Source organism: Papaver somniferum, chromosome 4, assembly GCF_003573695.1.
Source record: "Papaver somniferum cultivar HN1 chromosome 4, ASM357369v1, whole genome shotgun sequence".
Lineage (NCBI taxonomy): Eukaryota > Viridiplantae > Streptophyta > Magnoliopsida > Ranunculales > Papaveraceae > Papaver > Papaver somniferum.
In genome coordinates, this window is record NC_039361.1 from 3,497,473 (window position 1) to 3,522,348 (window position 24,876).

General features: G+C 36.1%; 6 protein-coding genes and 1 non-coding gene across 8 annotated transcripts; 2 read left to right on the forward strand and 5 right to left on the reverse strand.

The window, feature by feature from the left end:
- Positions 1-1,427: 1,427 nt before the first annotated feature.
- LOC113273424 (hydroxyphenylpyruvate reductase-like) lies at positions 1,428-2,459 on the reverse strand. The gene has a single exon (XM_026523142.1). The coding sequence runs from the start codon at positions 2,367-2,369 to the stop codon at positions 1,428-1,430; it is 942 nt and encodes a 313-aa protein (XP_026378927.1). The 5' UTR covers positions 2,370-2,459.
- Positions 2,460-3,254: 795 nt separating this feature from the next.
- On the reverse strand, positions 3,255-3,905 carry LOC113273425 (egg cell-secreted protein 1.2-like). Its single transcript, XM_026523143.1, has one exon. The coding sequence runs from the start codon at positions 3,872-3,874 to the stop codon at positions 3,398-3,400; it is 477 nt and encodes a 158-aa protein (XP_026378928.1). The 5' UTR covers positions 3,875-3,905; the 3' UTR covers positions 3,255-3,397.
- A 586-nt stretch (positions 3,906-4,491) lies between these two features.
- Positions 4,492-5,938, reverse strand: LOC113271821 (UPF0481 protein At3g47200-like). The gene is made up of 2 exons (XM_026521745.1): positions 5,363-5,938; positions 4,492-5,196 (listed from the first exon to the last, which is right to left on the reverse strand). The coding sequence occupies exons 1-2, from the start codon at positions 5,936-5,938 to the stop codon at positions 4,492-4,494; spliced, it is 1,281 nt and encodes a 426-aa protein (XP_026377530.1).
- Positions 5,939-7,528: 1,590 nt separating this feature from the next.
- Positions 7,529-8,036, reverse strand: LOC113273426 (egg cell-secreted protein 1.2-like). The gene has a single exon (XM_026523144.1). It carries the CDS (start codon positions 7,988-7,990, stop codon positions 7,565-7,567), a length of 426 nt encoding a protein of 141 aa, XP_026378929.1. The 5' UTR covers positions 7,991-8,036; the 3' UTR covers positions 7,529-7,564.
- A 563-nt stretch (positions 8,037-8,599) lies between these two features.
- Positions 8,600-8,671, forward strand: TRNAC-GCA. Its single transcript has one exon. It is a non-coding gene; the product is annotated as a tRNA-Cys (tRNA).
- A 132-nt stretch (positions 8,672-8,803) lies between these two features.
- Positions 8,804-12,319, reverse strand: LOC113273427. Its single transcript, XM_026523146.1, has 2 exons — positions 11,681-12,319; positions 8,804-9,786 (listed from the first exon to the last, which is right to left on the reverse strand). The coding sequence occupies exons 1-2, from the start codon at positions 11,986-11,988 to the stop codon at positions 9,051-9,053; spliced, it is 1,044 nt and encodes a 347-aa protein (XP_026378931.1). The 5' UTR covers positions 11,989-12,319; the 3' UTR covers positions 8,804-9,050.
- An 884-nt stretch (positions 12,320-13,203) lies between these two features.
- LOC113273428 (sugar transport protein MST6-like) lies at positions 13,204-24,508 on the forward strand. Of its 2 annotated transcripts, XM_026523148.1 has the most exons (2): positions 13,204-14,706; positions 24,476-24,508. In XM_026523148.1, the coding sequence occupies exons 1-2, from the start codon at positions 13,204-13,206 to the stop codon at positions 24,506-24,508; spliced, it is 1,536 nt and encodes a 511-aa protein (XP_026378933.1). The 2 variants fall into 2 exon arrangements, with proteins under 2 accessions (XP_026378933.1, XP_026378932.1); XM_026523147.1 differs by lacking the exon at positions 24,476-24,508 and having other exon boundaries at positions 13,204-14,933.
- The last annotated feature ends 368 nt before the right edge of the window (positions 24,509-24,876 follow it).

The window sequence follows — 24,876 nt, forward strand, 5'->3', positions numbered from 1 at the left end:
AACAGGCTGGTTTTTGGAGAATGATAATTTCTAGTTGATTTAATAGCATGTGAGGATAATCCTCCTTGTTTCTAGCGCCAAAATGTAGTTGCGAAAAATCTCACAACTATACCCGATGAGATGATAAGAACACAAAGTCTAAGTCATGGAGATAAACTTAGACATTAATGATATTATACACCACTTGACACTAATATGATCTTCACATAAGCTTTGTATTGAGGATATGATGTTCTTACAAATATTAGAAAGATTCAAATGTATGACAATGGAGATGATAAGTAAAAGGTTAAACTTTAATGGATTCTTTCTCTCCTTTTAGAAGTGGTTCTTGGTTCTATTACTTGACTGAATTCTCTCCTTTCTAAAAACTGCCCCTCTCTCTTTACCATGTGAATCTATATATAGGAAAATACACCAGTAGAAGACAACTATGTTCACGTGCAAGATCTCTGAAGATGGATTTGGTATCAGTTTGTCTAATTCGCCAAGCTTCTGAGAGTTGTCCTTGTCTGTCGCATTGATGCTTCGCACTTTCTCTGATCAGTGTCCCTTCGTTCTTGTCGTGTGATTATCTTTCGTGCCTTTCTCCTTGTTATCACATAATTACTCTTCGCCTAGTTTCCTTCCTCTTCGTGTTGATGGTGGTCTTAGTTAGGACGAGATTTCGGGTTTGCTCTGTGCGATATTTTGCCCCTACACTAATAATGGGAATTGATTGTCTGATTAATTGGATTCTAACGCATATTGAGAGAAAATGAATGGATTTGGTATTTGGAGAGTAATCGTGGGTCTGATTTAACGGGAATCAATGTAATTAAATAAATTAAAAGTTTAATGCATGTTGAGTCAAGGCTGTTAAAATGTAACCTTCAATCCAGTGAAACTTGAATCGATTTACTTACTTGGTTTGAGGCTATATAGTACCTGTCTCACTGTTTTAACAGACTCAACCCCAGTATTTGTATTTGTATTTGCTAAGTTGGTGAATGCTTTGCCGACCGAGTCAAACCACGATTAAAAAAAAATACTCTTCTCTTTAGGGAAGGGAAGAAATTGTATTATTAACTGAGATAATGCAGTCAGCTTCTAGAAAAATACAGGAATTGAAATTAGTTTGGAAAGTTGAAACAATTAACTAGCCCCGCAAATCAATATTAGAGGGGTGATAATCTTTTCGAAGGGTTATATGGGAACAGATCGCGAGCTTAACATTTTGGGACGTAGGAATATGTTGAACACAGCACTTTCTTTTGTTGAGAGTTCTGATTGAAAATTTAATTAGTGAAAAACATTGATAGGCACACATTCAGAAATCTCAATTTATTTTAAGCTTCACCAAACTGAGAAGACACTAATTTGTGCATCAACACACTTAAAATGTACTGTTAACATACACACACCGTAACATATAGAAATATCCTCCCTCAAACCACTGGAGTCAGCAGAGGCTTGTTTAGAAAGTGAGCTTCCAAATTCATAATCACAAGTTTGCCCATATCCACACGAGTTTCCCATGTGCCACTCCCAACATGTGGTTGTAGCACCACATTGTCGAGGGCAAACAACTGCTCTGGTACTTGAGGTTCCACCTCAAATACATCGAGACCAGCCCCACTTAAACGACCTTCAACCAATGCAGAAACAATCTCAGCTTCATCAATGTGAGGGCCACGACCGATGTTGATGAGGACTCCCTTTGGACCTAGTGCGTCTATCACTTCACGGTTGACAATATGACGGTTTTCTGCGGAGAGTGGACAAGCAACCACGAGAATATCACAGTTGGAAGCCAAGTCCAAGATGTTTGAATGGTAATGGTATTTTGAATAAGGCTTTTCGTTTCTGCTGTAGTAACTTATAGGACAACTGAAAGCTTCGGCTCTCTTGGCAATAGCTGAACCAATCCTTCCCAAACCCAAGATACCTACTCTTTTGCCACTGAACTTTGTAGTCATTTTGAAGTCACCTAGTTTCCACAATCCATTTCTAACATATCGGTCACTCTGGCAAATTCTTCTCAAAGTAGCCAACATCAAACCAATAGCTAGATCAGCAACATCTTCGGTCGATACGTCGGGTGTATTAGTAACTCTTATTCCTTTCTCTTTACACTTAGCTAAATCGACCATATTTAGACCAACACTAAAACTCGAAATAATTTCCAATTTAGGTAATGAATCGATCAATTCTTCATCAACACCAGCATTTCCTCCACGTACTATTGCTCTAATAAAGTTGGAATTCTCTTTGAGAAACACTTTCTGATCAGGGAAATTCCATAACCTGAAGAGCTTAAATTTCTTATCAAGTGCTTCTTCCAGTAGGGTACACTTTGAACATAGCATTAGAACTCCAATAGTTTCCATTTTCTGGATTATTGCAGATCAAGAAAACTTGGGATACTACTACTCTTCAAAAAAAACTACCACACTACTTTCATCACAATGTTTTTTAAGGATAACAACACCAGCATGTTCGGACAGCATAGAATGTCAAATAATTATTTTTATACACGGATATTATGACTCATCCGGTATATTCATGAGGCATATTCATAAAATAGGAAGAATCGCTGTCATCAAAGACATGGACTTCTTCATCTAAAATGCATTATATATCCCCATTGGGAAACTACCACACTACTTTCATCACAATGTTTAATCACTACTGCAAAGTTTGACGTTTTAGAATCTAGGTGTATTGCTTAGATTAATCAAATTTAAGACGATTTCTTGTCAAAAGGCACAAAAACCAGACAGCTTTTGCTTAAGATTTGGGGTTTGATGTAAATAGTGAGAGAAACACACAAATGAAGTTGTGCTCGAATTTACTCAAACATGAAATATTAATAAGTGAACGACAACCAAGAAACTTCACAACATATGCACCTACTCAGCTACTGCTGCCGACCATAAGCTTATTTATGATTAATAGAGTTGAGTACAAACTAGAACAAACAACTGAATGGAAATTCCGAAGAAGTCCATCTATTTGGAGAAATTTAACAGAGACGCGTAAGACTGGATCAAATTTCTCAAACTTATTATGACGTTTTTTCAAGTCAAAAGGCATAAAACCGGACTGATTTTGCTTCAGATTTGAGGTTTCAAGTAAATAGTGAAATAGATATGAAGTAGTTCATATTACGTACTCAGACATGAAAAATTACACAACAAAGAAACAAGTTAACAACATAAACCTTTTCAACTACTATTGCCATATGATTATTCATGATTAAAAGATGGGAGGACTACAAAGTAAAACAAACGATCACTCCTAATTATGGCACCAAATAGATGATGAGCCTAACAAGTAACAACATAAGCAAAACCCATTTGTAAAGGACTTAATAGAAAAATAGATAGGTTCTCCAGGTATCATTAGTTCCTATCTATCAGGCGACCACTGGTGGGGGAGTACTTGGTCCCAAGAAAGGTGACTGAGCAGGAGTCTGTACCGATGGAAGCATAGTAACAGGTGAAGAACGAGGGGCAGTCGAGTGTGAAGCATCACAATAACCACGTAAAATGTCTCCCTCTTCAGCAGTAAAGCCAACAGAAGTAAGCATGGAAGGCCAACATTCACGAGTTATAATACGAATAGCTCTACAACATTCAACACCAAGATACATCTCTCCATCCATGAAGAAAAGAATAATTTCATTAGTGCACGATCGTAACTCATATAATGCATTCCAGCATTCCACCATCCCAGCACCACCGTCTTCTCCATTGATACGAGCTGCTAAGTTATGACCAACTGAGTGATGAATTGTTGTCACCAAGTCCCTGGAAGCTACTACAGCTGTCGTATTGGCCGTAAGAGCTGAAATTACTAACACAAGAAACAACTTTCCCTTGGTAAGAGCCATCGTTTTGTCTGAAACTGGAAAAATGCAAGAGATAAAGAAAACACTGTGTGAGGAAGTGGTGCTCGAGGGTTGGATATATATATAGATGAGAGTGGGGATGAAGCCATTATTGTGCTCATATGGGGCATTGATTGTCTGATTAATTAATTGGATTCTAACGCATATTTTAGAGAAAATGAATGGATTTGGGAGAGTAATCGTGGGTTTGATTTAATGGCAATCAACGTAATTCTAAATAAATTAAAAATTTAATGCATGTTGAGTCAAGGCTGTTAAAATGTAACCTTCAATCCTGTGAACCTTTATCGACCTACTTACTTGTTCCGAGTCTATACCTGTCTCACTGTTTCAATAGACTCGCCCCAGTATTTGTATTTGCTAAGCTGGTGAATCCTTTGCCGAGCCAAATATATTTTTGAACCGGACTAAAGTACGATAAAATACCTATTCTCTTTACGTACGAAATTGTATTATTATGGTTTACATTATATGCAAAATTTACAAAAGCAGTGCGTGTTGCGGCTCTGGTTATTACAAGCGCGGTTAGGTAAAAGAAGACTTGTTGGGCTAACAAAACAGGGTATACGCTCCTGTGCACAAAACCTTATATTATCTTCTTACACTTTTTTGTCGCACCTAGAAGAGCGAACAGTGTAAATGGTTTGCACAACAGTAAGGGCCAATAGAATAGCAGCTGCTACTACTGACATAGTAGTCCATGGATTACTAAAGTAATTTTCATAAAGATTCGAAATCCAAATCCTGCACATTCTCCAGCACATGACTGATCTTCGTTTGCAATACTCATTCATCTTCTGAAGTGCAACAATAGGTTCAGATTCCACATTGAACATTCCTATGTCCTTGGTGAAAACCTGAATAGATTTAAGGACAGCTTCGTGGTCTAAGGGACCAACTATAATCCCTTGACATCTTAGCAACGCGACATCCTTGACCGACTGAACAAGAGTTTTAATGAGGTAAATGAAAGAGTGAAACTTCAAATCTTTGCTCACCCAAACTTCGAATGCTCTCATATTCAGAAATGGGTTTTGGTGATCGTCGTGGATCATGATAGGAGGAAGGGTTAAGATTGCTTGTTTGTCATCGAACTTGATACTTTTATAGCCACCAACCCTTCGGAATTGTATGCCAAATTGGTAGTACAGCTCTGATGCTGAATATCCAGTAGGTAATTTCATTCCTCTCTCCAGTTCCAAATCTGGTGCCTCAAGTACTCTCTCTGCATAGCGGTCAAGAATGTGACGCCGTGGACCTTCGTTGTGGCACAGCATCATATCTGATATGGTGTCGTGTGCATCCTGCATTCAAGAGTGCAAACAAAAACGCACATATCAAATAAGCGCTGTTGTAAAATTCTATTAGAAACTGCAATAATGCATTATTGAAATCGCCGAGATGTTGGAACCACATTATTATAAGATGAACTAAAGATGGAAACTGCATATGTATGTTACTGCTTCTCACCTCATTTGGACGTGCCACGGACAGTAAAGTTGTAAGAACAAGATAAGGAAGTTGGTTTTCAACTGTCAACAAGTCTTTAATTGCAGAATCATAGTTAACAATCTTCCCTTGAAAGCTGAACATGGGATCACTGCGAGCGTAATCATCAATAGATACCTTTGTACCAACAGCCAAGAATTCAAGAAGGAAGCATCCGTCGACAATCATGAGCTCAATGAATCTCCTATCATCATCTTTCCATTCTTGATCCAGCTGCGCGTAAGACATCTTTAATTCATCCACAACTTTCATAAGTTGGTCGATGTATGTCTGAAGAGGAACGCCTGATCTCTTGACGAAATGGATTAATGCTCTTTTCTTGTGAACTTCCATTGGCATCAAATGAGGTTTACCATAATGGTATGGACCTATAGCCACTACTTGTGGTTCATACATTTTCACATTCCCCATTTTGAGAGATGCAGGTAATTTGAAAATGGGTTGTTTCTCTTCTTGTATTATGAGTTCTAATTCTTTGTAAGGATCTCCGGCTTCCAAATCAATATCTGCTATCGATGACCATGCAGCTTCTTCCATATTTTTAATTCTCCTCTGTCTCTTAATCATGACTATTAGCAGCTAATTATCTTTCAACTAAAAATTTAGGAAGACATTATATAGGTTGGTAATTAATAAAATTAATGTAAATCTTATACAGTAACTTGAAATATTTTGTTGGGTAATATACCTTGCTTTTTCGGAACTGAATATTTAGATTTGTGTTTTTTTTTTCTTGTTAAGGGATCATGCAGAAAATAAGTGATGATAAAAACCATAAGATTTCCATTTTCAGCAAGTTACAATCCGAGTTCCTTTAGTAAAGGTTTTGAAACTCTTTAATTCTTTGCTTTTATTCTACTCCTGTCCAAAAGAAAAAGGAAACAAAATCCTAGAAGTACTATATATACTCAGGCATTAGCTGTGGATTTGATTTATTTATTTCAAAGTCTATCAGAACAGCTACCAGAATAGTGACAATCTTGATGTTTACTCTCCTATTTGGTAGGTTCTTTCCTCATGCTTTACATTGAAAATTGAACAACTATTTCCAGTGTGTTCAAGCTCAATCTTGCTTGCTACTGTTTTTCTTTATCTTCAAAGGTCTCAACTACTAGTAGTTTTATAATGTCTTTTTCAAGCACTTTAGCTGTGACAGAAACTAGCTAGGGTAACCCAAAGCAGTAACCATTCTGTACACATTCATATTCATAAAAGGCACACAAAAGTAACGGATTTCGGATTATATAATTTGTCTTCAACTCTTCGTCACCAAATTATTTTAAGGTTATATGAGAAAACCTAGTTAGTTGATCTTGCAGCAATCAATGAGAGACCGAAAAGAGAAGAGTGCAGAACAACAAAGCTCAAATGCTTTCAGATAAGATTTAGGTTGTTGTTTGTAGATTGGATTTGGAGGCAGGAGGACAAGGATTGCTTGTTACGCGGTTAACAAATTTGATACCCGACTGAGTACTGAACTGCAAGTCAGAAAAAATGCTTACTTAACTAGTCGCTACTTTCAGCATGTGCTAAGCTAGTGGGTACTAGCCGATAGATAGTTGCTTGAGATCCTTGGAGTATGCCCTGGGTTTTCAGATTATATGATCGATTGTAATTTTTGTTATGACAGGAAGAAAATTGTAGTGGAATCTAGGAAGTTTTACTCGTCTCATCTTTTTACTAAAGCAGTTTGTTACCAAATCTGGTTTGCAAGTATCTGCTATTGATTGATTTTCTCAAACCCACAGACGATTTTTTTCTTCGAAAGTCACCAACCAAACAAGACTGATTTTGCCTCAACTTTGTGGTTAAATGTAAATAGTGAAACAGACATAATAAAGCTGTTCATATTTACGGCAAAAGAAAAAAAGTGAATGATAACCAAGAAACTTAACAATAACACAAACATTATCAACTAACGTTACCATAAGCTTATTCATGGAAAGAGAATAAGAACACTACATATAGTAAATTAAAGCAAACAATCACTCTTTATGACCTCAAACAGAGAAAGACCCTAAGAAATAACAAAACATAATTAAAACCTAATCGAAGGACTTGAAGCCAAATAGATAGTTCAAGAACTAGTCCTTCGAAGTGAAGTCCTACGACCACCATAGGGTGAGTATTTGGTCAATCGAAAGGTGACTGAGCAGGAGTGAGTTATGCCGGTGGAAGCATAGTAACCGGTGAAGAACGAGGTGCAGTAGAGTGTGAAGCATCACAATAACCACGTAAAGTGTCTCCCTCTTCAGCAGTAAAGCCTACAGATGTAAGCATTGATGGCCAACATTCACGAGTTATGATACGAATAGCTCTACAACATTCAATACCAAGATACATCTCTCCATCCATGAAGAAAAGTATAATTTCATTAGTGCATGATCGTAATTCATACAGGGCATTCCAGCACTCAACCATGCCAGCACCGTCTTCTCGATAGATCCGAGCTGCCAAGTTATGCCCAGCAGGGTAACGAATTGTTGTCGCCAAGTGGCCCAAGTCCCTGGAAGCTAGTACTGTTGTTGTATTGGACATAAGGGCTGCAATGACCAACATAAGAACCAATTTTGCGTTGACGGGATCCATAATCTTGCCTGAAAAATTAATGAGTTTGACAAGAAATATGCAAGAGATAAAGAGATCCGACTGTGTGAGGAAAAATGGTGCTTGAGGTTGGGTATATATAGAGGACAGCGGGATTCAGCCATTATTATGCTAAATAGTGGGCTTTCATTGTCTGATTAATTGAATTCTAACGCACGTTGAGAGGAAGTGAAAGGACTTTGTGTGTGAGAAAAAAGAGTAGACGTCGTGGGTCTGATTTATGAGTAATTAAATCAATTAAAATTTATTGCATGTTTTAGTAAAGACTGTTCAAATGCATGTAACTTCCAGTACATGAAACTTGAATCGACTTACTTTGTTATGTCGATTTATTCCGTTGAGTTGAGTGTACCGTACATGGTTTACCTAAAATTGATGAATTTAAACACGATAACCAAATCTGATAACCAGTCTCAAAATGACCTCAAATTTGTCTGGTTGTTTTTTATCCATGCGACTCTAAATGTGTTCCAAACGCTCAATATATCTGCTTATTAGTCCAACCGCTCATTGTAGTCTAAAATGAGCATCACGTAATATCTGTTCTCTTGGTTTCGTAATTCAAATTGTTAGCTTGAAACACACAACGACGGGTCCATAGCTCAGTGGTAGAGCATTTGACTGCAGATCAAGAGGTCACCGGTTCGAACCCGGTTGGGCCCTTTTTTAAATTTTTTTTTGTTTTTTTTGTGTGTGTGTGTTTCTTTTTTCTTTTGTGACTATATTGACATCCATGCATTTTTTATTTTTTTAGAATATATACTCTGATCAAAAAAAGACATTGAATTTATGGGAATTTCATGTTTACTGTAGTATACCTCTTTGCATTCCAATATTTCATCAAAGGTACAAAGTTGGGCATTCTTGTCTAGCACTAAAACCTTCTTGATGTGCACTTGTAGATCATTTCTCAGTAAGCATTTTCAAAATAAAAATAACAAATTAGGTTCTAATTGCTCTTTCCCTACGACTGAGAACTTATAACCAAAAGCTTTACTCGACAGTCAATAATATCCGATAGAATCTGAATGTTGATGCTTCTTCATAAACAAAACGGGATTTTCAGGTTCGCTATGTCATTCTTCCGTTCATTAGCTTCAGCCAACTCCTTCAAACTGGACCATGATTTCCTCCTCCTTTTATTCGAAGATGTTGAAACTTTTTCTGCTTCTGTGGTTGCGGAGTTGCTTTCATTTGCAACCTGTTTATTATGAGACTTGGTTCTCTTTCTTCGTTTAGAATCTAGCAATAGCATTGGCGCTTTATTCGGTGGAGTTACAGGGGTTTTTTCACTTGCAACATCTTTACCAGTCACTGAATTCATCTCAGGGACCGTTGCTTCTGACATTTCAATTGGGATATATTCTGAAGGTACTAGCTCTTCTGCAATCTTGCCTCTCTCATTATTGCTTTCTGTAGCTTTTTCAGAACTTGAACAAATCTGGGCAGCAATATTTTCTTTAAATCCTGTCACGTTTTCTGGACAAACTATTGCCTCCATATTCGTCATATCTAACTTACCTTCATCCACTTTAGTTTTTACCAGATTTAATCGCTTCTCATCAGATTTAACTTGTTTCGGTTTTGGAGGTAATATCTCTTTCATATGACTCTTCGAGGTCCCTCTTTTCAGGTTTCTATGTGAACAAAAGTTGCATGTATAAACAACATTGTTTTGTGGCGGAACACTTGAGGATTTGCGCCGTTTCTTCTTCTTTGATCCGTTCTTTTCGATTCTAACAGTGCAGTTAGAACCTGGTTGAAGAATCGATTCACATCTGTGGAACAAGAACAACCAATTAAAAATCGAAAATGATTATAATATATCATCGAGTATCTTTTTCTAATGAACATGGAAGCCTCGCAAGATTATTTTTATGCAGAACAACACAATCACATGCATGGTGCAAAGGTTGCAAGAACAGCCCCCTATCTCACTTGAAATCAAATTTGTAATGAATTACAAGAATTACATTTAAAGCAGAAATACAAGAAATCAAATTGTTGATGAATCTTAGTTCAAGATGAGCAGCCTCTGGACAAGTGTTAAATCTTGCTACATCTTGGATATTCTTCGGCAACAATGTAACCAAAAGCAATGGATGACAAATGTGAAACGTATTTCAGATGAAACAACAAGCACTGAATGAGAATGCCTTGGAGCACCATTCTTCTTAAATAGAAACAAAGTCGGGAGATTTCAACCTTAAACTACATCCACGCTGAACAAACTAAGCACATGGCCAGCTGAGTCATTGAATCAAACAGGCAAAACAGTGCCAGTGCAAGCAGTTTTATCATCACAACTACTCTATCGGATGTGTTGATTCACTATTCCTCTAAAAAATGGAATCCAATTATTGAATCCACAGACACTATTTGCTGCATACAAGTTCTAAGAAGAAACATATCACTTCTTAGGAAAACCTTCTTCAGCCAAAAGGCAAAAACAGGTTTGGGTTTCCAGGAGTTAAAAGTTTTCAGCATAGCCGTGCTAACGAAAATGGCCTGGAGATGGATCACTAAAATGCAAGATTTATGGGCTCAAGTTTTGAAAGCAGGGTATTATAAAGATGGAGATTCCATCAAGCATTCAATTTGAATCACCAGGGTCTTCGTAAGCAGCAACATTTTAGATGGAAAACTCTAACAGGCCACCAAATCAATGTTTTGTATGACCACTGGATTCCTAGTATATCAGCTCCACTTCTTCAAGAACATTAAGCCAGTTACAGTCAATATCAAAGAGTTCAAGAATTGATTCATCATACATCTAAAATGACATGGCTCGAGCTATTCTCCAAACACATATTCCTACTCAAGGTCATAATACACAAAGATTGGAACTTGCTTCTTCATGAAAATCTACTATTAACTGTACTTATAACAGCCTACATCATCTACAATAAAAAAACACAACCAGCAGATTTCGGCAACAACTCCTCCCCCCACCCCCCACCCCCCACCACCACACACACACAAAAAAAAGGACTGAACGAGCAGAAGCTTTAGCCGTTTTAGTTGCTGCCAAGTGGTGTTTAGAATATAAACTATGCAAACTTGTATTTTGGTGTAGATAACAAACAGCTTATGCAGACTATAACTACTAGTAAGGAAAGTTCTTACCACTGGCTTATCGAAACAGTAGTGTGCAGGACTGTCAGTACTTTCTTAAGTCTGTCAATATATGATCCTCTAGTTATGTAAATCGCTGTTGTAATGAACCCAGCTGGCTAAGCAGGTAAGAATGTAGAAACAGATTTGTAACGCACCAAAGTTTTTGCAACATTATTTTACACATTACACTCAGACTCCTTGACTCCGTGCAGTGGTTTTCTCTACCTAATATATATATTTGGAACCAATGTTACACATTCAAAAGACAAATCTCAAGACACAGCCAGAAGATTTCGACAAAAACACCTTCTGGCAACAGCTGTTGCACATCATATCAGTTTACACTCTGACTCTGCGGCTCTGCCACTCCGGCTTTCTCTATGTAATATATCTATTTGGAACCCATGTTGTGTACAAATCTCATGAAATTAAAACATACAATATAACAACCCAAAACCCTAGAATTTATAATCAAACAAATCTTCACAGAGACATTTTATCAAACACATGATGTTCATCATCTTAAAAGTAAACCAAAACAAAAGAAGGTCATACCTCTGGCAAAGAACCAAGGAAGAATCAACAGGAGTACCCAAAGATTCACAAGAAGAAGCTAATATTCGTCCAAACAAAGCACTTAATGAAGGAATTGAAACATCAGCAGCCCATAATCCCAATTTCTCCAAATGTTTGGTTTTCAATGTTGACCTCCTATCACTATTACTAGTATTTGAAGAACTCCCACCAATTTTATTCTTCTGATTGCTTCCATGAATTTGTTGTCTAAGTGTTAAACCACCACCTTGATTGCTGCTGCTTCCATTAACAAACCCTCCTCCTTTCTTGTTTCCACTCTTACCCATCTTTACAAAATTTCGAAAACCACAAAAAGAATCACCGAACCTCAACAGAAATATATGTAGCTCTTCGAGGTGTAAGTGCAGTGTACGAAAAAAGGTAAGTATGTTGAACGAATCAAGGGAGAACAAAAACTATTATGTCAGAAGTGGGATTTGAACCGCCAGAACTTGAGTCTGGCGCCTTAGACCACTCGGCCATCCTGACTTTGATGTCTGATTTTTTTTTTTTGATCGGACAGTACAAGTTACAACAGTGTCAGTCTCTGATTGTGACTTGCATAATTCCCACAAGGCTTACAGACAAGACCATAAAATGAGTTACTAATTATAGCCATGTCAAAACTAGGTGTTGAAGTTCTTGATGCAAGTAGTGATATTATGCCAAAAGATGGTAATGGTTCTGCTTCAAGTCCATTTGTAGAAGTTGAGTTCGATCACCAGAGGAGCAAACACAAACCAAGTATAAAGATATTAGTCCAGCATGGAGTGAACAACTTGACATTAAAAGGCCAAGACAAGCAGAGCGCACCCCTTCATATCTCTATATCCTATAGACTAATAGACATCTCAAACAGGTCATCTATACAGCTCCATCAACGTTTTTTTCCTCATATTTATTATTTTTACTATTAATTATATCAGGATAATTATAATTATTTTCTCATGGAGTTATTATCCAAAAAACAACATTTTTCCATTTTTAGTTTGCTTATCATCCAACCAAACCACAATGAGTTGGCATTTTGTGCTAATAAATCTATTTCAGTTTACTTATCACGAATGTAACCAACTTATCATTTATCTTGTAATAGAGAGAAGGAATACAGCTATGAGATTAAAACATATATCTATACAATCCACTTATCCAACAAAACAATTTAGGTAAAGATAGGATTTAAGGTTAAAAACTAGTGATCCAAGAGTAGTCGTACGAAAATGGATAAGTATTGATCAAACAAGATAATGGCTATTTTCAGTAAAATTTTAGTTATGAACAAAAACAACAGCTAACAAGGACTAATTTTAGATGGCATTTTCATGATATATAAACAGTATATGAGGTTTCAAATCCTCATCGTCATTGTTAATCATTCAACAAATATCTTGGGTGTTTCAGCCGAACTACTAAACTGTTGCTTTCCAAGATTCTGTTCCATACAAGTTTGGTCGGGAGAGAAAAGAAAAAACCCTTTCCATTTTTTTTTAAATTGCAGTAAAATGGCAGGAGGTATGGTAATTCAAGCAGATACAAAGGATTATGGTGGAAAAATTACCATGTTTGTGCTCATGACTTGTCTGGTAGCTGCAACTGGTGGCCTCATCTTTGGTTATGACTTGGGAATTTCAGGAGGAGTAACGTCAATGGATGTGTTTTTAGAGAAGTTCTTTCCTTCCGTATATAAAAAGATGCAAGATGATACCGGTAAAACAAATCAGTACTGCAAATTTGACAGTCAGTTGTTAACAAGCTTTACTTCTTCTCTATATGTTGCGGCTTTGGTTGCTTCATTTGCTGCTTCTATAACAACAAGAATCTTCGGGAGAAAAGTTTCTATGCTTACAGGAGGAATTATATTTTTAATCGGTTCGGCCCTAAACGGTGCTGCCACGAATGTCACGATGCTTATCCTCGGCAGAATATTACTCGGTATAGGTGTAGGATATGCCAACCAGTCTGTTCCAGTTTATTTGTCCGAGATGGCACCTGCAAAACTGAGAGGAGCCCTTAACATGGGATTTCAATTAGCTATCACAATCGGAATATTGGCAGCAAATCTGGTGAACTACGGTACAGCCAAGATCAAGGGTGGATACGGATGGAGAGTTTCATTGGCTCTCGCAGCTGTACCAGCAATCATAATGACTGTTGGTGCCATTTTCCTTCCGGACACTCCAAATTCACTCCTCGAAAGAGGTCATCAAGAGAAGGCTAAAACCATGTTGCAGAAAATCCGAGGAAACCAAGAAGTTGAAGAAGAATTTCAAGACCTTATCGAGGCAAGCGAAGCAGCAAAGAAGATTGAACATCCATGGAGGAACATACTTCAGCCAAGATACAGGCCTCAACTCATCATGTCAATTATGATTCCGTTCTTCCAACAGTTCACTGGTATCAACGTCATCATGTTTTATGCACCAGTCCTCTTTAAGACTATAGGCTTCGGTGATGATGCGGCACTTATGTCCGCCGTTATCACTGGACTCGTCAATATGTTTGCCACTTTTGTTTCCATTGGCACAGTCGACAGAGTTGGTCGAAGAATGTTATTCCTCGAAGGTGGAATTCAGATGCTCATCTGTCAGATCTTAGTAGGAGTCATACTCGGCATGAAGTTTGGTGTAGAAGGTGTTGGATCCATGTCCAAGTCCAGCTCATATCTGGTATTGTTCTTGATCTGTGCTTATGTTGCGGCATTTGCATGGTCATGGGGGCCCTTGGGTTGGTTGGTTCCAAGTGAAATCTTCCCTCTAGAGATCAGATCAGCAGGACAAGCCATCAACGTATCAGTCAACATGTTCTTTACCTTTATCATTGCCCAAGCATTCCTTACCATGCTTTGTCACATGAAGTTTGGTCTATTCTTCTTCTTTGGCGGATTCGTCTTGATAATGACTCTCTTCATTTTCTTCTTCTTGCCTGAGACAAAGAATGTACCAATTGAAGAAATGAACAATATATGGAAAAAACATTGGTTCTGGGGTAAATATATCCCCGATGATGCTATCATTGATGTCCACCACACATCCGAGAAGGTTTCCGATCACTGATCATAGTATTGCATTGTCCACCTATGCGCTTTTAGTTTTCTTCAACTGTTTTCGTTCCAGGCTTTCAAGTTTAAACAGTTGGTGCATGCAAGCAGTTGACGGCTAGGTTGGGAGTTGAATAGACGAAAAAGAAGTGCACTGCAAAGGAATGTAAATGACTCTGAGAAGTCTGGACTAGGTATCGGCTATTTATGTCAAGCCATGCGAGATGTACTATCTGTTGTTTTGTACTTTTTCTTCTCATAAATTTAGATGGACATCATCTCGAACAAATTTGATTGTTTCCAAAAGTCATATCGATTGAATACAAAAAGTAACTTATTTTCCTTCAAATCCAACTGACAAATTATTTTTAACTTGTGGATTATAATTACAAATTCAACTCTACCCAAACCGTAATAATTCAGGTGGTGACATGATAGAGTTTTAAGGCTTGGTTTTGATTCCTAAATACCACCAGTTAATTAATGACATTCATGTTTTAAGGTTGTTCTAAAGTTCATCTAGAAGAAACGTAATAATTCCTCATTGTGTGTGTTGTGTAGCATAACTCTTGTTCTAGCTAGCCTTTTGAAGTTATTTCCTATGAAGAAACACTTCTTATTATTTCTATTTTGCAATTGTTGGTATTGTTAATCTTTTTCTTTCACAGCTCTTAGTTCGAAAATTATTAATAAAGGCAGGATCAATAGTAAGAACCACATGGTCTTGCAGAGTCATTCATTAAGAAAGAGGCATTCACCAAGATACGAAATCTAGAGTGCAATTCCAAATTAATTGTTACTCCATATAAGGAACACGTTTTTTTAGCTAGGTCAAAAATTCATTAAAAGCCTCAAATAATTACAACCTTGGTATATGGCGGCATGATTTAGTAGAGGGGCGTCACTGTGATGGTAATGTCCTTTTAGTTGGTTAGGGGATGTCCTAAAGGAATATAAATTGACTAGATTACCCTTTTCACCTTAGATCAATCAAAATCAAATCAATTTTTTTTAAATCTAATGAATCAAAAAAAATCAAATCAGTTTTTTTTTTTTCATCTTCTCTTCTCCTCCATCAACTGTAACCTCCATTAAAACTGGAAATTTCATCGTCTTCGATTAATCAGCGATTCGAAAATTAATCAAGTGTAATGACTTATATGAGGTATATTATGAAAAATCCAGTTAGGATTTAGTTTATTTTGTTCGATTTAAGTTTTATTTCTATCAGAAATTAGGATTTTGGGTGAAAATTGAAATTCAAATTTCAGGGTTTATCTGAGCTACGGTTGATTTTAACTCTATTACGAACCGTAACTGGAGAATTTGATGTTGTTACGGTTGGTAATAGTTCAATTACCAACTGTATGTTCTTATATCTGAAAATTTTCTTCAGTTACGGTTGGTAGCTATTTTTGGTTACCAACCGTAACTCAGTTACGGTTGGTATCGAGCATTTAGTTACCAACCGTAACTGGTTTATAATTGGGTTTTTCCCCAAATTTAACCAGCTACGGTTGGTAGTTCATCTTTTACGAACCGTAACTATGAATTACGGTTGGTTACGAGCGAAATGCCAACCGTAATTAGTTGGGACTAATTTAGAAGTATACCTGGTCATTTTCAGGTATTGGGTTTTCACTTTGTTGGTTAATTTCTTCAATTGATTGGGTTTGACCTTCACTTTGGGTTAAAACTTCTCTACCATCTCCAAACTTTATTTTTAAACTCTAAAATCTGATTTTGTTTTGATTTTGAGTTAATATAAGTGAATTTAATCATTAACATTAAACTTGATTATCATCATACGAGTGAATATGTAACAGATTTCTTGGTTGATAATAAAACACGACGTCTTTCTTCTACGAAATGTAAACTTTACGAATTTTTGCAGATACTCTAGTGAAAGAATGGCGGCAAAATGCCAAGTATTTATGTTGTTAATCTCTTTGATATATTGGTTATATCCCTTTGGGTTAATATGATGTGTATCATTTGGTTCAGATCATCCATATGTGAAAAGGAAACTCAGTCTCGTTCACATTTGTTTTCCAAAAGATTGTCAACCGTAAGTAACTAAAGTTATGGTTCTTTATATGCATATGCATAATTCCTCTAATATTACATGAATAAGTTTGTAATCAATAATTGTGTTTTTTGTACGGAGAACTTATCCATTCAACTTGGTGCACATAATGCGCAATTTGAATCAGGACTGGATCGAGAGGATAGTTTAAGAAACATTCTTCATCTTCAAACTAGCATAGATCCCCGAGAGTAGGATAGATCCCAAGACCAGAGCATTTTTGCCTTCTTTGATCCCCAAAACTAGGATGTTTACTACTCCCTCTGTTTCAAAAAGACCGTCGTCTATTCCATTTTCGTCCGTTTCAAAATTGTGTCCAGCTTCTATACCCTTAATTTTCTTATATTAATAAAGTTATTTTTAACGGGACCCGATCTAAAACATTAAATAAATTTGTATAATTAAGAAAACCAATATATATTTCATTCCTTTTACGAGAATATATATTTAGATCCAAAAACTAAATTCCTTATAAACTTTATATATCATAAATTCCTTATGCGTGTCACGGTACCTAAAATTAATTGTTGGTCTGACAATGAGAATATTATTTTTTTTGGGCCTGCGCCTAATTTTCCCATTTACAAAAGAAGCTTGGACGAAACCAAATCCGCCTCAATTTACAAAAGGAGAAGGCTCTCATGGACAACCAACTCAATCGATAATAACTAACTCCCGGCCTTCCAAAGTGAGGATAAAGCAAGTCCTACCATGAAATAAAATTCAGGTGGCCCTAGTGAAAAGGCGGGGTCTAACAACCACACCCAATATATTTTTCTTAGCAATCTGTATGGACTAACTCCAATATACTTTCAAGAGAATCAACTAGACAGTTAAACTCAATCTTAAGAAAAGTATATCAAAGAGTTATATCTCAATTTCTCAATTCAATATGCAATCAAACAAATAGGAATTTGCGAGCCCGATTGAATATAAGAAATAACTTGGACGGTATCAAAAACCAATATCCAAGTATCAATCAATTTAATCAACAACCCAAGGTTGGATTCACAATTGATTGAACTTACGCACAACCTATGATATTTCAATTATATAAACAAATACAATGCGGAAAAAAAACAGAGACACCAGAAGTTTTGTTAACGATGAACCGCAAATGCAGAAAAACCCCGAGACCTAGTCTAGATCTGAACACTACACTGTATTAAGTCGCTACATACACTAGCTTACTCCAAGTTAACTTCAGACTGGAATGTAGTTGAGCCCTAACCAATCTCACACTGATCAAGGTACATTCGCGTTCCTTATGCCTCTAGAACCACGCCGGATTCTGCGCACTTGATTCTCTAAGATGATCTCACCCACAACTAAGAGTTGCTACAACTCAAAGTCGAAGACTTGATAAACCAATCTGTCTCACACAGAAAAGTCTATTGAATAGATAAATTTGTCTCCCACATATATACCTATGAGTTTTGTTCCATCTTTTGATAAATCAAGGTGAACAGGAACCAATTGATATACCTGACGTACTTATATTCCCGAAGAACAGACTAGAAATATCTATCACTTCATAATAATCTTAATCGCATGGTATCGACACAAGATATTGTGGAATCACAAACTCTGAGATGAAGATGTTTGTGACTACTTTTTATCTTAGCTGTCAGAGATTAAAACTCGAGCCAATCTTCGAGAAGATAGTACTCAATCACGATACAAAACAACAAGATCAGAACAGGGAAATACATATAAAATAGATGGGTTAGGCTTCACAATCCCAATGAAGTCTTGTCGTTAACCTACTGGGTTTTAGAAAAACCTAAGGTTAAAGGAGAATCGACTCTAGTCGCAACTAGAATCATACATAAGGTGTGGGGATTAGGTTTACCAGTTCCTAGAGTTTTCGCTTATATAGTCTTCAAATCAGGGTTTGAAATCAATGTTACCTTGGTAACAAAGCATTCAATATTCACCATTAGATGAAAACCTGATTAGACTCAAGCTAATATCTTTCAACGTTAGATTGAACTTAGCTTGTTACACACAAATAAGAAGTGACTTCATTTAGATATGAGTAACCGTACTTAAACGTGTGCACCTTGTTGCCTCAACAATAATTGACCGAAGTTATCCATATGGACACTTTCATATCAACTATGTTCATCTTAACCATAACTAGTTCTAGAGTTTTTCAATTGTTTATAATCTCATAGAAGTATACAAGACACAATTGAAGCAAAATCGATTTTGATTCACTCGAATCAATTCATGAACATTTTAGCCACGGTTTGCAAAATATTTCATTCCTTAATATTTAAATGTATTAGATCATGAACAAACCGATTTTAGAACATAACCTACTCAAGTATGGAAACGGGTAAGCATACCTAAGTAGTCGGGCTTGGACTGTGTTCGCCAGTATGCAAACTACTGTCGTTCACATCCGAACTCAGTTGAATATAGTGCGCGTACGGGTACGCATACCAAGGTTCCCGGACTTCAACTGACTTCGCCAGTACGCATACGGGTATGCATACTATAGCTCCCGGACTTCACCTGAGCAACCAGTACGCATACGGGTATGCATACTAGATTACCGGTCTTGGACTATACATATGTAAGTACTCATACTTTGTTTATATCCAATAATTGTTAATCGTTATAAACTCCTATTTCAATCATTGAAACATTCTTAGAAGACAACAATAGCTGTCTCACACAAACTATTAGCGTCAAAGAAATGTTCAAGTGATTGAATGATCAATACGAAACATTCCGAGCCTACATCAAATGACTCTCACAAAAATCATGTAAGATGTTACCATACGATTTTCACATGATCATCTTTTGACTTTCGTCAAGAATATAAGATTAACTTGGTTAAGGCGAAAGCTTACCAACACATATTTCGACAAAAATGTGTAAACGAGTGAAACTCAGCTCGAAATATCAAATGTGTATAATTGAAGTCTATATAGCTATACGACTTTTTCCTCAAATAGGAGATAGAGTAGATATACTTTTGAGTGATAGACGAGTTCAAGTCTCCACATACCTTTTGTTGATGAAGTTCCACAAGCTCCCCATTGTAGTTCTTCGTATTCAATCGATGAACGTCGTGAAGTCTAATGCTCAACTACACTTACTATCATAATACGAGACTTAGCTATAAGTAGACTAGAAATAAAGACTTATGGTTTTGACAACTATACTTGACAAACAAGATTGAGATAGCAACGCTTGCTCTAACAATATCCCCCTTTGTCAATTTTAGTGACAAAACTATCAATACATATGGATTACAAAATAAATAAACTGTGTAGCTTCTCTTCCAAATGCTTAATTTCCTTGGTTCTTCAACATTACTCGAAATATTCGTCACTTCCAAGTACTCCAGTGATTTTGTACGTGTCCAACTCAGCATCATAGTTGTTAAAGATCCGTAGCTATAACAACATATTAAAACAAGATGTTTTAGTATTGTTATACAGTGTCATAGTATTATTACACAACATCAAATCCAATTGTATCACAACTTTGACAACAATACTATGGTGATATGTATCACTCCCCCTTGGTCAATACTTTATCTCACATGAAAACCACTCCCCCTTACATTATGATCCGTAAACCATATGTATTTGTAGTGTGAACTACACATTAATTCTCCCCCTTTTTGTCAATATAAATTGGCAAAGGTTCGAAAACTAGTGGGATCCTAATGAAATTATCATTGAGATTCTTCATGACCAAAAGAAAACATATCAACTTTGTTTAGATGCAATCATATAGTCGAAACTAAATGTACTCATCAAGGAGTTAATAACGATACAAGTAAACTCCTAAAATATTCAACAGTCGCACCCCCCCCCCCCCCCCCACAAAGATTTGGCAATTAAGAACAAGCACAATTAAGAACTCTCCTCTATAAAATCTCATTCCCGAAAGAACAACAAGAGAGACCTTACTTTTACAAGAAAGAATGATTTCTTTGGACATTAACAAATCACATGAAACATGAATTTGTATCCAAAAAACTCAACTAAATTAACCACAAGAGAACCCATGATTAATTTAACCGGAAATGCTTACATAAGAGAACTTACAGAAACACACAGTATTTGATGTGGATCAGGGAAAGACCAATATTGCGGAATATTCAAAGATTCATTGTATTTTTCATCAATATTTTCATAAAGACATATAAAAGACTTAATCTTTGTAGACAAAAGTTCATCCTATCTTCATCAATATTTGCATAATGACATAATAGGCTTAACTTTTGTTGTCAAAAGTTCATTCTATCTTTTATCAATAAAGACATATGATATACTTAACTTTTGAGCATATATGGGACAATCACAGTTCACGGACACAAACACATATCCCATATCAAGTTGCAATATACAAAACCATAAAGATTAATATTGCAAAATCATCTTCCAAATAAACTTTAGATTTAAGTAAATAAATCTAAAAACATTGCAAGATGAAAATCGTTGGCAATAGCTATGTGGACTCACAATAATTGTTATTCCAAACCCTAGTTATCCTTCTTAAAACACAAGAATAAATTCTCATAAAAAGTTTCCTAGACAAAATAACGAGAGATAAAGATTTTAATCATCATCGGAAACCATCCAAGAGGCTTGAATCCTATACATATCTTCTTTCATCTCGAAAATTTAATGGCAATCACATGTAATTGTTCTTGCACGTGTTTTACCTTGGAATTGATCTTACACACACCCTTGTGAATTTGATGAAGAAGACTCAAGGTGGCAGGATAACAAGAACCGTCAAGGGAATCATATCTTTTCCTTTTACAAGCATTCTCCTTCATACGTTCTAAAGTAAAAAGACGAACACGTTTGGGAGTTCCAATGGAGTTGCCAATAGGAGCAATAGAATATGCTCGACAAATTTTCTCAATTAAGCAAGGAAAGCCTAACTTCTTGTTGGATGACGTCAATGATAGCATTTGAAGAATGATGAATCCAAAAATATCAAGACTTTTAGAACCTAATTAAAGGAAATAGACTAACTCCAAAAACTCACGACTCCATCAGGAATTCTCAATTGTGGAGGTACAAAGGTTAGATATACCAAGTTTTCCGAAAGACATCAAAGCAAGACTAATATAATTAGTAGCAAATTTTCCTTTGATCCAATCAACACTCTTGCCACAAAGACCATTAGAAATGGTTTCATAAGATGGTCTTTCTTCCCTTAGTCTAGGAAGGCGAAAATTACCCAAAGGAATTTTGGTAATCCTTGAAATCAACTCTCTATTAACAAGAATTTTTTCTCTATTTATCATGGTCTTGAATTCCATGTCATCATGATCAACATCATGGATGTTAGCATAGAAGATTCTGGTGAGAGTGTCAAAACATTCACCAAGACCATTAAAGATGTTTCCAAGATTAAATTTTTCAAAAAAAAACAAATCTTCTTTATGACCACTAACCACATCCAATTTCTTTTCTATAATGAAACCACTAGAAGAAATTCTTTCAAATATATTATTACTAGAATCATTGACAAATCTAATATAATCTTGATTTTGAGGTATAGTCATGATAGAAGATGATGTATCCAAGTTTTTTGAAACCTTCTTTGAAACCTTGAAATTTCCCATGAGACCCTTAATCACTTTTACTCTCCAAAGATGAATTTTAATGGAGATGATACATGAACCCTAGAAAAGTTCACGTACGCGGACTAGAGAAGGAAGAACAAGGGTACGCGTAACATACTTCTTATATACCAAAATATGGGCTTGGACCCATTCATGAATCGAGACCCATAAAAGGAAAGCAGTATTTCTTAAAGCATTCAACAGCCAAGGTTCGCACACTGAAAGGATTTGTATTGTGCAGTAAAAGGATACTAGAAAATACTATATCACATTAATTAACCTTGGATAAAGAATAAAACTTGTCAAGGAATTTTTCCTCAGAGAAAAAAGATTTGAAATAAATTTAACCAAAACACAAACAATAATCAAATCGTTACTTTCCCCATATCAAGTTATATACAAATGTAGAGCCGATCTTGTTACCAAGAGGCTAGATGTGCAGAGAGATTCTCATACAACTTTTCCGGTTGATATTTGTGAAATGTACCAGAAGTATAATCATAGTAATGATGATACTCAGGGTTAATAGAATTTATTAAATATTTTTCTTATGACCAAGGAATGACGTTTTCCGATAATTAGGACCTATACCGACATCACCAGAAATCTTTTTGTCAATTTCACATGAGTTGGTAGTAAGCATTGTACGTACATCATGAGTACATGATTTGAAAGGTACAGAACTTTTATCGGAACGATTCTTTTCCTCAGTTGAATTAAGTTTCTCTAAGAATTTAAAAACGCTTTCAAAATCTCTAAATAGATCTTTATCCATTGATCCATCCCGATAGTATTCCTTAAAAACTTTGAGGTTTGACCACGTTTTATCGAATGATTTTTCTTAGAATAGCTTTTATTTTTTATTTTAGACTGTTCCTCATCATCTAAGTTTTCCAAAATCTTAGATGGAATGAGATTATCATGAGAGACCAAAGGTCTAATGTATGATAAGTTGTGAACAGTTTAAGAAATTCTGGCGTGCGTTATAGATGCCTAGAGAAAATTTCCCATGGAAGTTTCTCATAGGGACAGGCTTTAGGGATCAGTCAAACACAAACTTATTAGGTTTATAGTGATTGCCTGCTCTGATACCAATTGAAAAAGCGGTGGTCTAACAACCACACCCAATATTTCGCTTAGTAATCTGTGTGCACGAACTTCAATATACTTTCAAGAGAATCAACTGGATAGTCAGACTCAATCTTAAGAAAAGTATATCAATGATTTATATCTCAATTTCTCAATTCAATATGCAATCAAACAAATAGGAATTTGTGTGCCCGATTGAATATAAGAAATAACTTGGACGGTATCAAAAACCCATATCCAAGTGTCAATAAATTTAATCAACAACCAAAGGTTGGATTCATAATTGATTGAACTTACGCACAACCTGTGATATTTCAATTATATAAACAAATATAATGCTGAAAAGAAATATCACAGACACCAAAAATTTTGTTAACGAGGAAGCCACAAATGCAGAAAAACATCAGGACCTAGTCCAGATCTGAACACCACACTATATTAAGCCCCTACAGACACTAGCCCACTCCAAGTTAGCTTTGGACAGGAATGTAGTTGAGCCCTAACCAATCTCACACTGATCAAGGTACAGTAGCGTTCCTTACGCCTCTAAAACTACGCCGGATTCTGCGTGCTTGATTCCCTTAGATGATCTCACCTACAACTAAGAGTTACTACGACCTAAAGTCGAAGACTTGATAAACCAATCTGTCTCACACAGAAAATTCTATTGAATAGATAAATCTGTCTCCCACTGATATACCTATGAGTTTTGTTCCGTCTTTTGATAAATCAAGGTGAACAGGAACAAATTGATATACCGGACTTATATTCCCGAAAAACAGCCTAAAAATATCAATCACCTCACAATAATCTTAATCGTATGGTAGGAAAAAAAGATATTGTGGAATCACAAACGATGATATGAAGATGTTTGTGACTACTTTTTATCTTGCCTATCGGAGATTAAATCTCGGTCCAATCTTAGAGAAGATAGTACTCAATCACGATAGAAAACAGCAAGATCAGAACACGCAACTACAGAGAAAATAGTTGGGTCTGGCTTCACAATCCCAATGAAGTCTTCAAGTCGTTAACCTACTGGGTTTTAGAAAACCTTAAGGTTAAAGGAGAATCGACTTTAGTCGCAACTAGTATCACACAGAAGGTATAGGGATTAGGTTTCCCAGTTGATATAGTTATCTCTTATATAGTCGTTAAATCAGGGTTTGCAATCAATTTTACCTTGGTGACAAAGCATTCGATATTCACCATTAGATGAAAACTTGATTACATTCAAGCTAATATATTTCAACCGTTAGATCGAACTTATCTTGTTACACACAAATGAAAAGTGACTTCATTTAGATATCAGTAACCGTACCTAAACGTGTGCACCTTGTTGGCTCAACAATAGTTAA

Coding starts and splice junctions, on each gene's coding strand:
- LOC113273425 (XM_026523143.1), bottom strand. CDS start 3,874: ATGGCTCTTACCAAGGGAAAGTTGTTTCTTGTGTTAGTAATTTCAGCT.
- LOC113273428 (XM_026523147.1), top strand. CDS start 13,204: ATGGCAGGAGGTATGGTAATTCAAGCAGATACAAAGGATTATGGTGGA.
- LOC113273424 (XM_026523142.1), bottom strand. CDS start 2,369: ATGGAAACTATTGGAGTTCTAATGCTATGTTCAAAGTGTACCCTACTG.
- LOC113273426 (XM_026523144.1), bottom strand. CDS start 7,990: ATGGATCCCGTCAACGCAAAATTGGTTCTTATGTTGGTCATTGCAGCC.
- LOC113271821 (XM_026521745.1), bottom strand. CDS start 5,938: ATGGAAGAAGCTGCATGGTCATCGATAGCAGATATTGATTTGGAAGCC. Junction 5,197..5,362: donor CCGTGGCACGTCCAAATGAG/GTGAGAAGCAGT, acceptor TCTTGAATGCAG/GATGCACACGACACCATATC.
- LOC113273427 (XM_026523146.1), bottom strand. CDS start 11,988: ATGGGTAAGAGTGGAAACAAGAAAGGAGGAGGGTTTGTTAATGGAAGC. Junction 9,787..11,680: donor TCCTTGGTTCTTTGCCAGAG/GTATGACCTTCT, acceptor CTTGTTCCACAG/ATGTGAATCGATTCTTCAAC.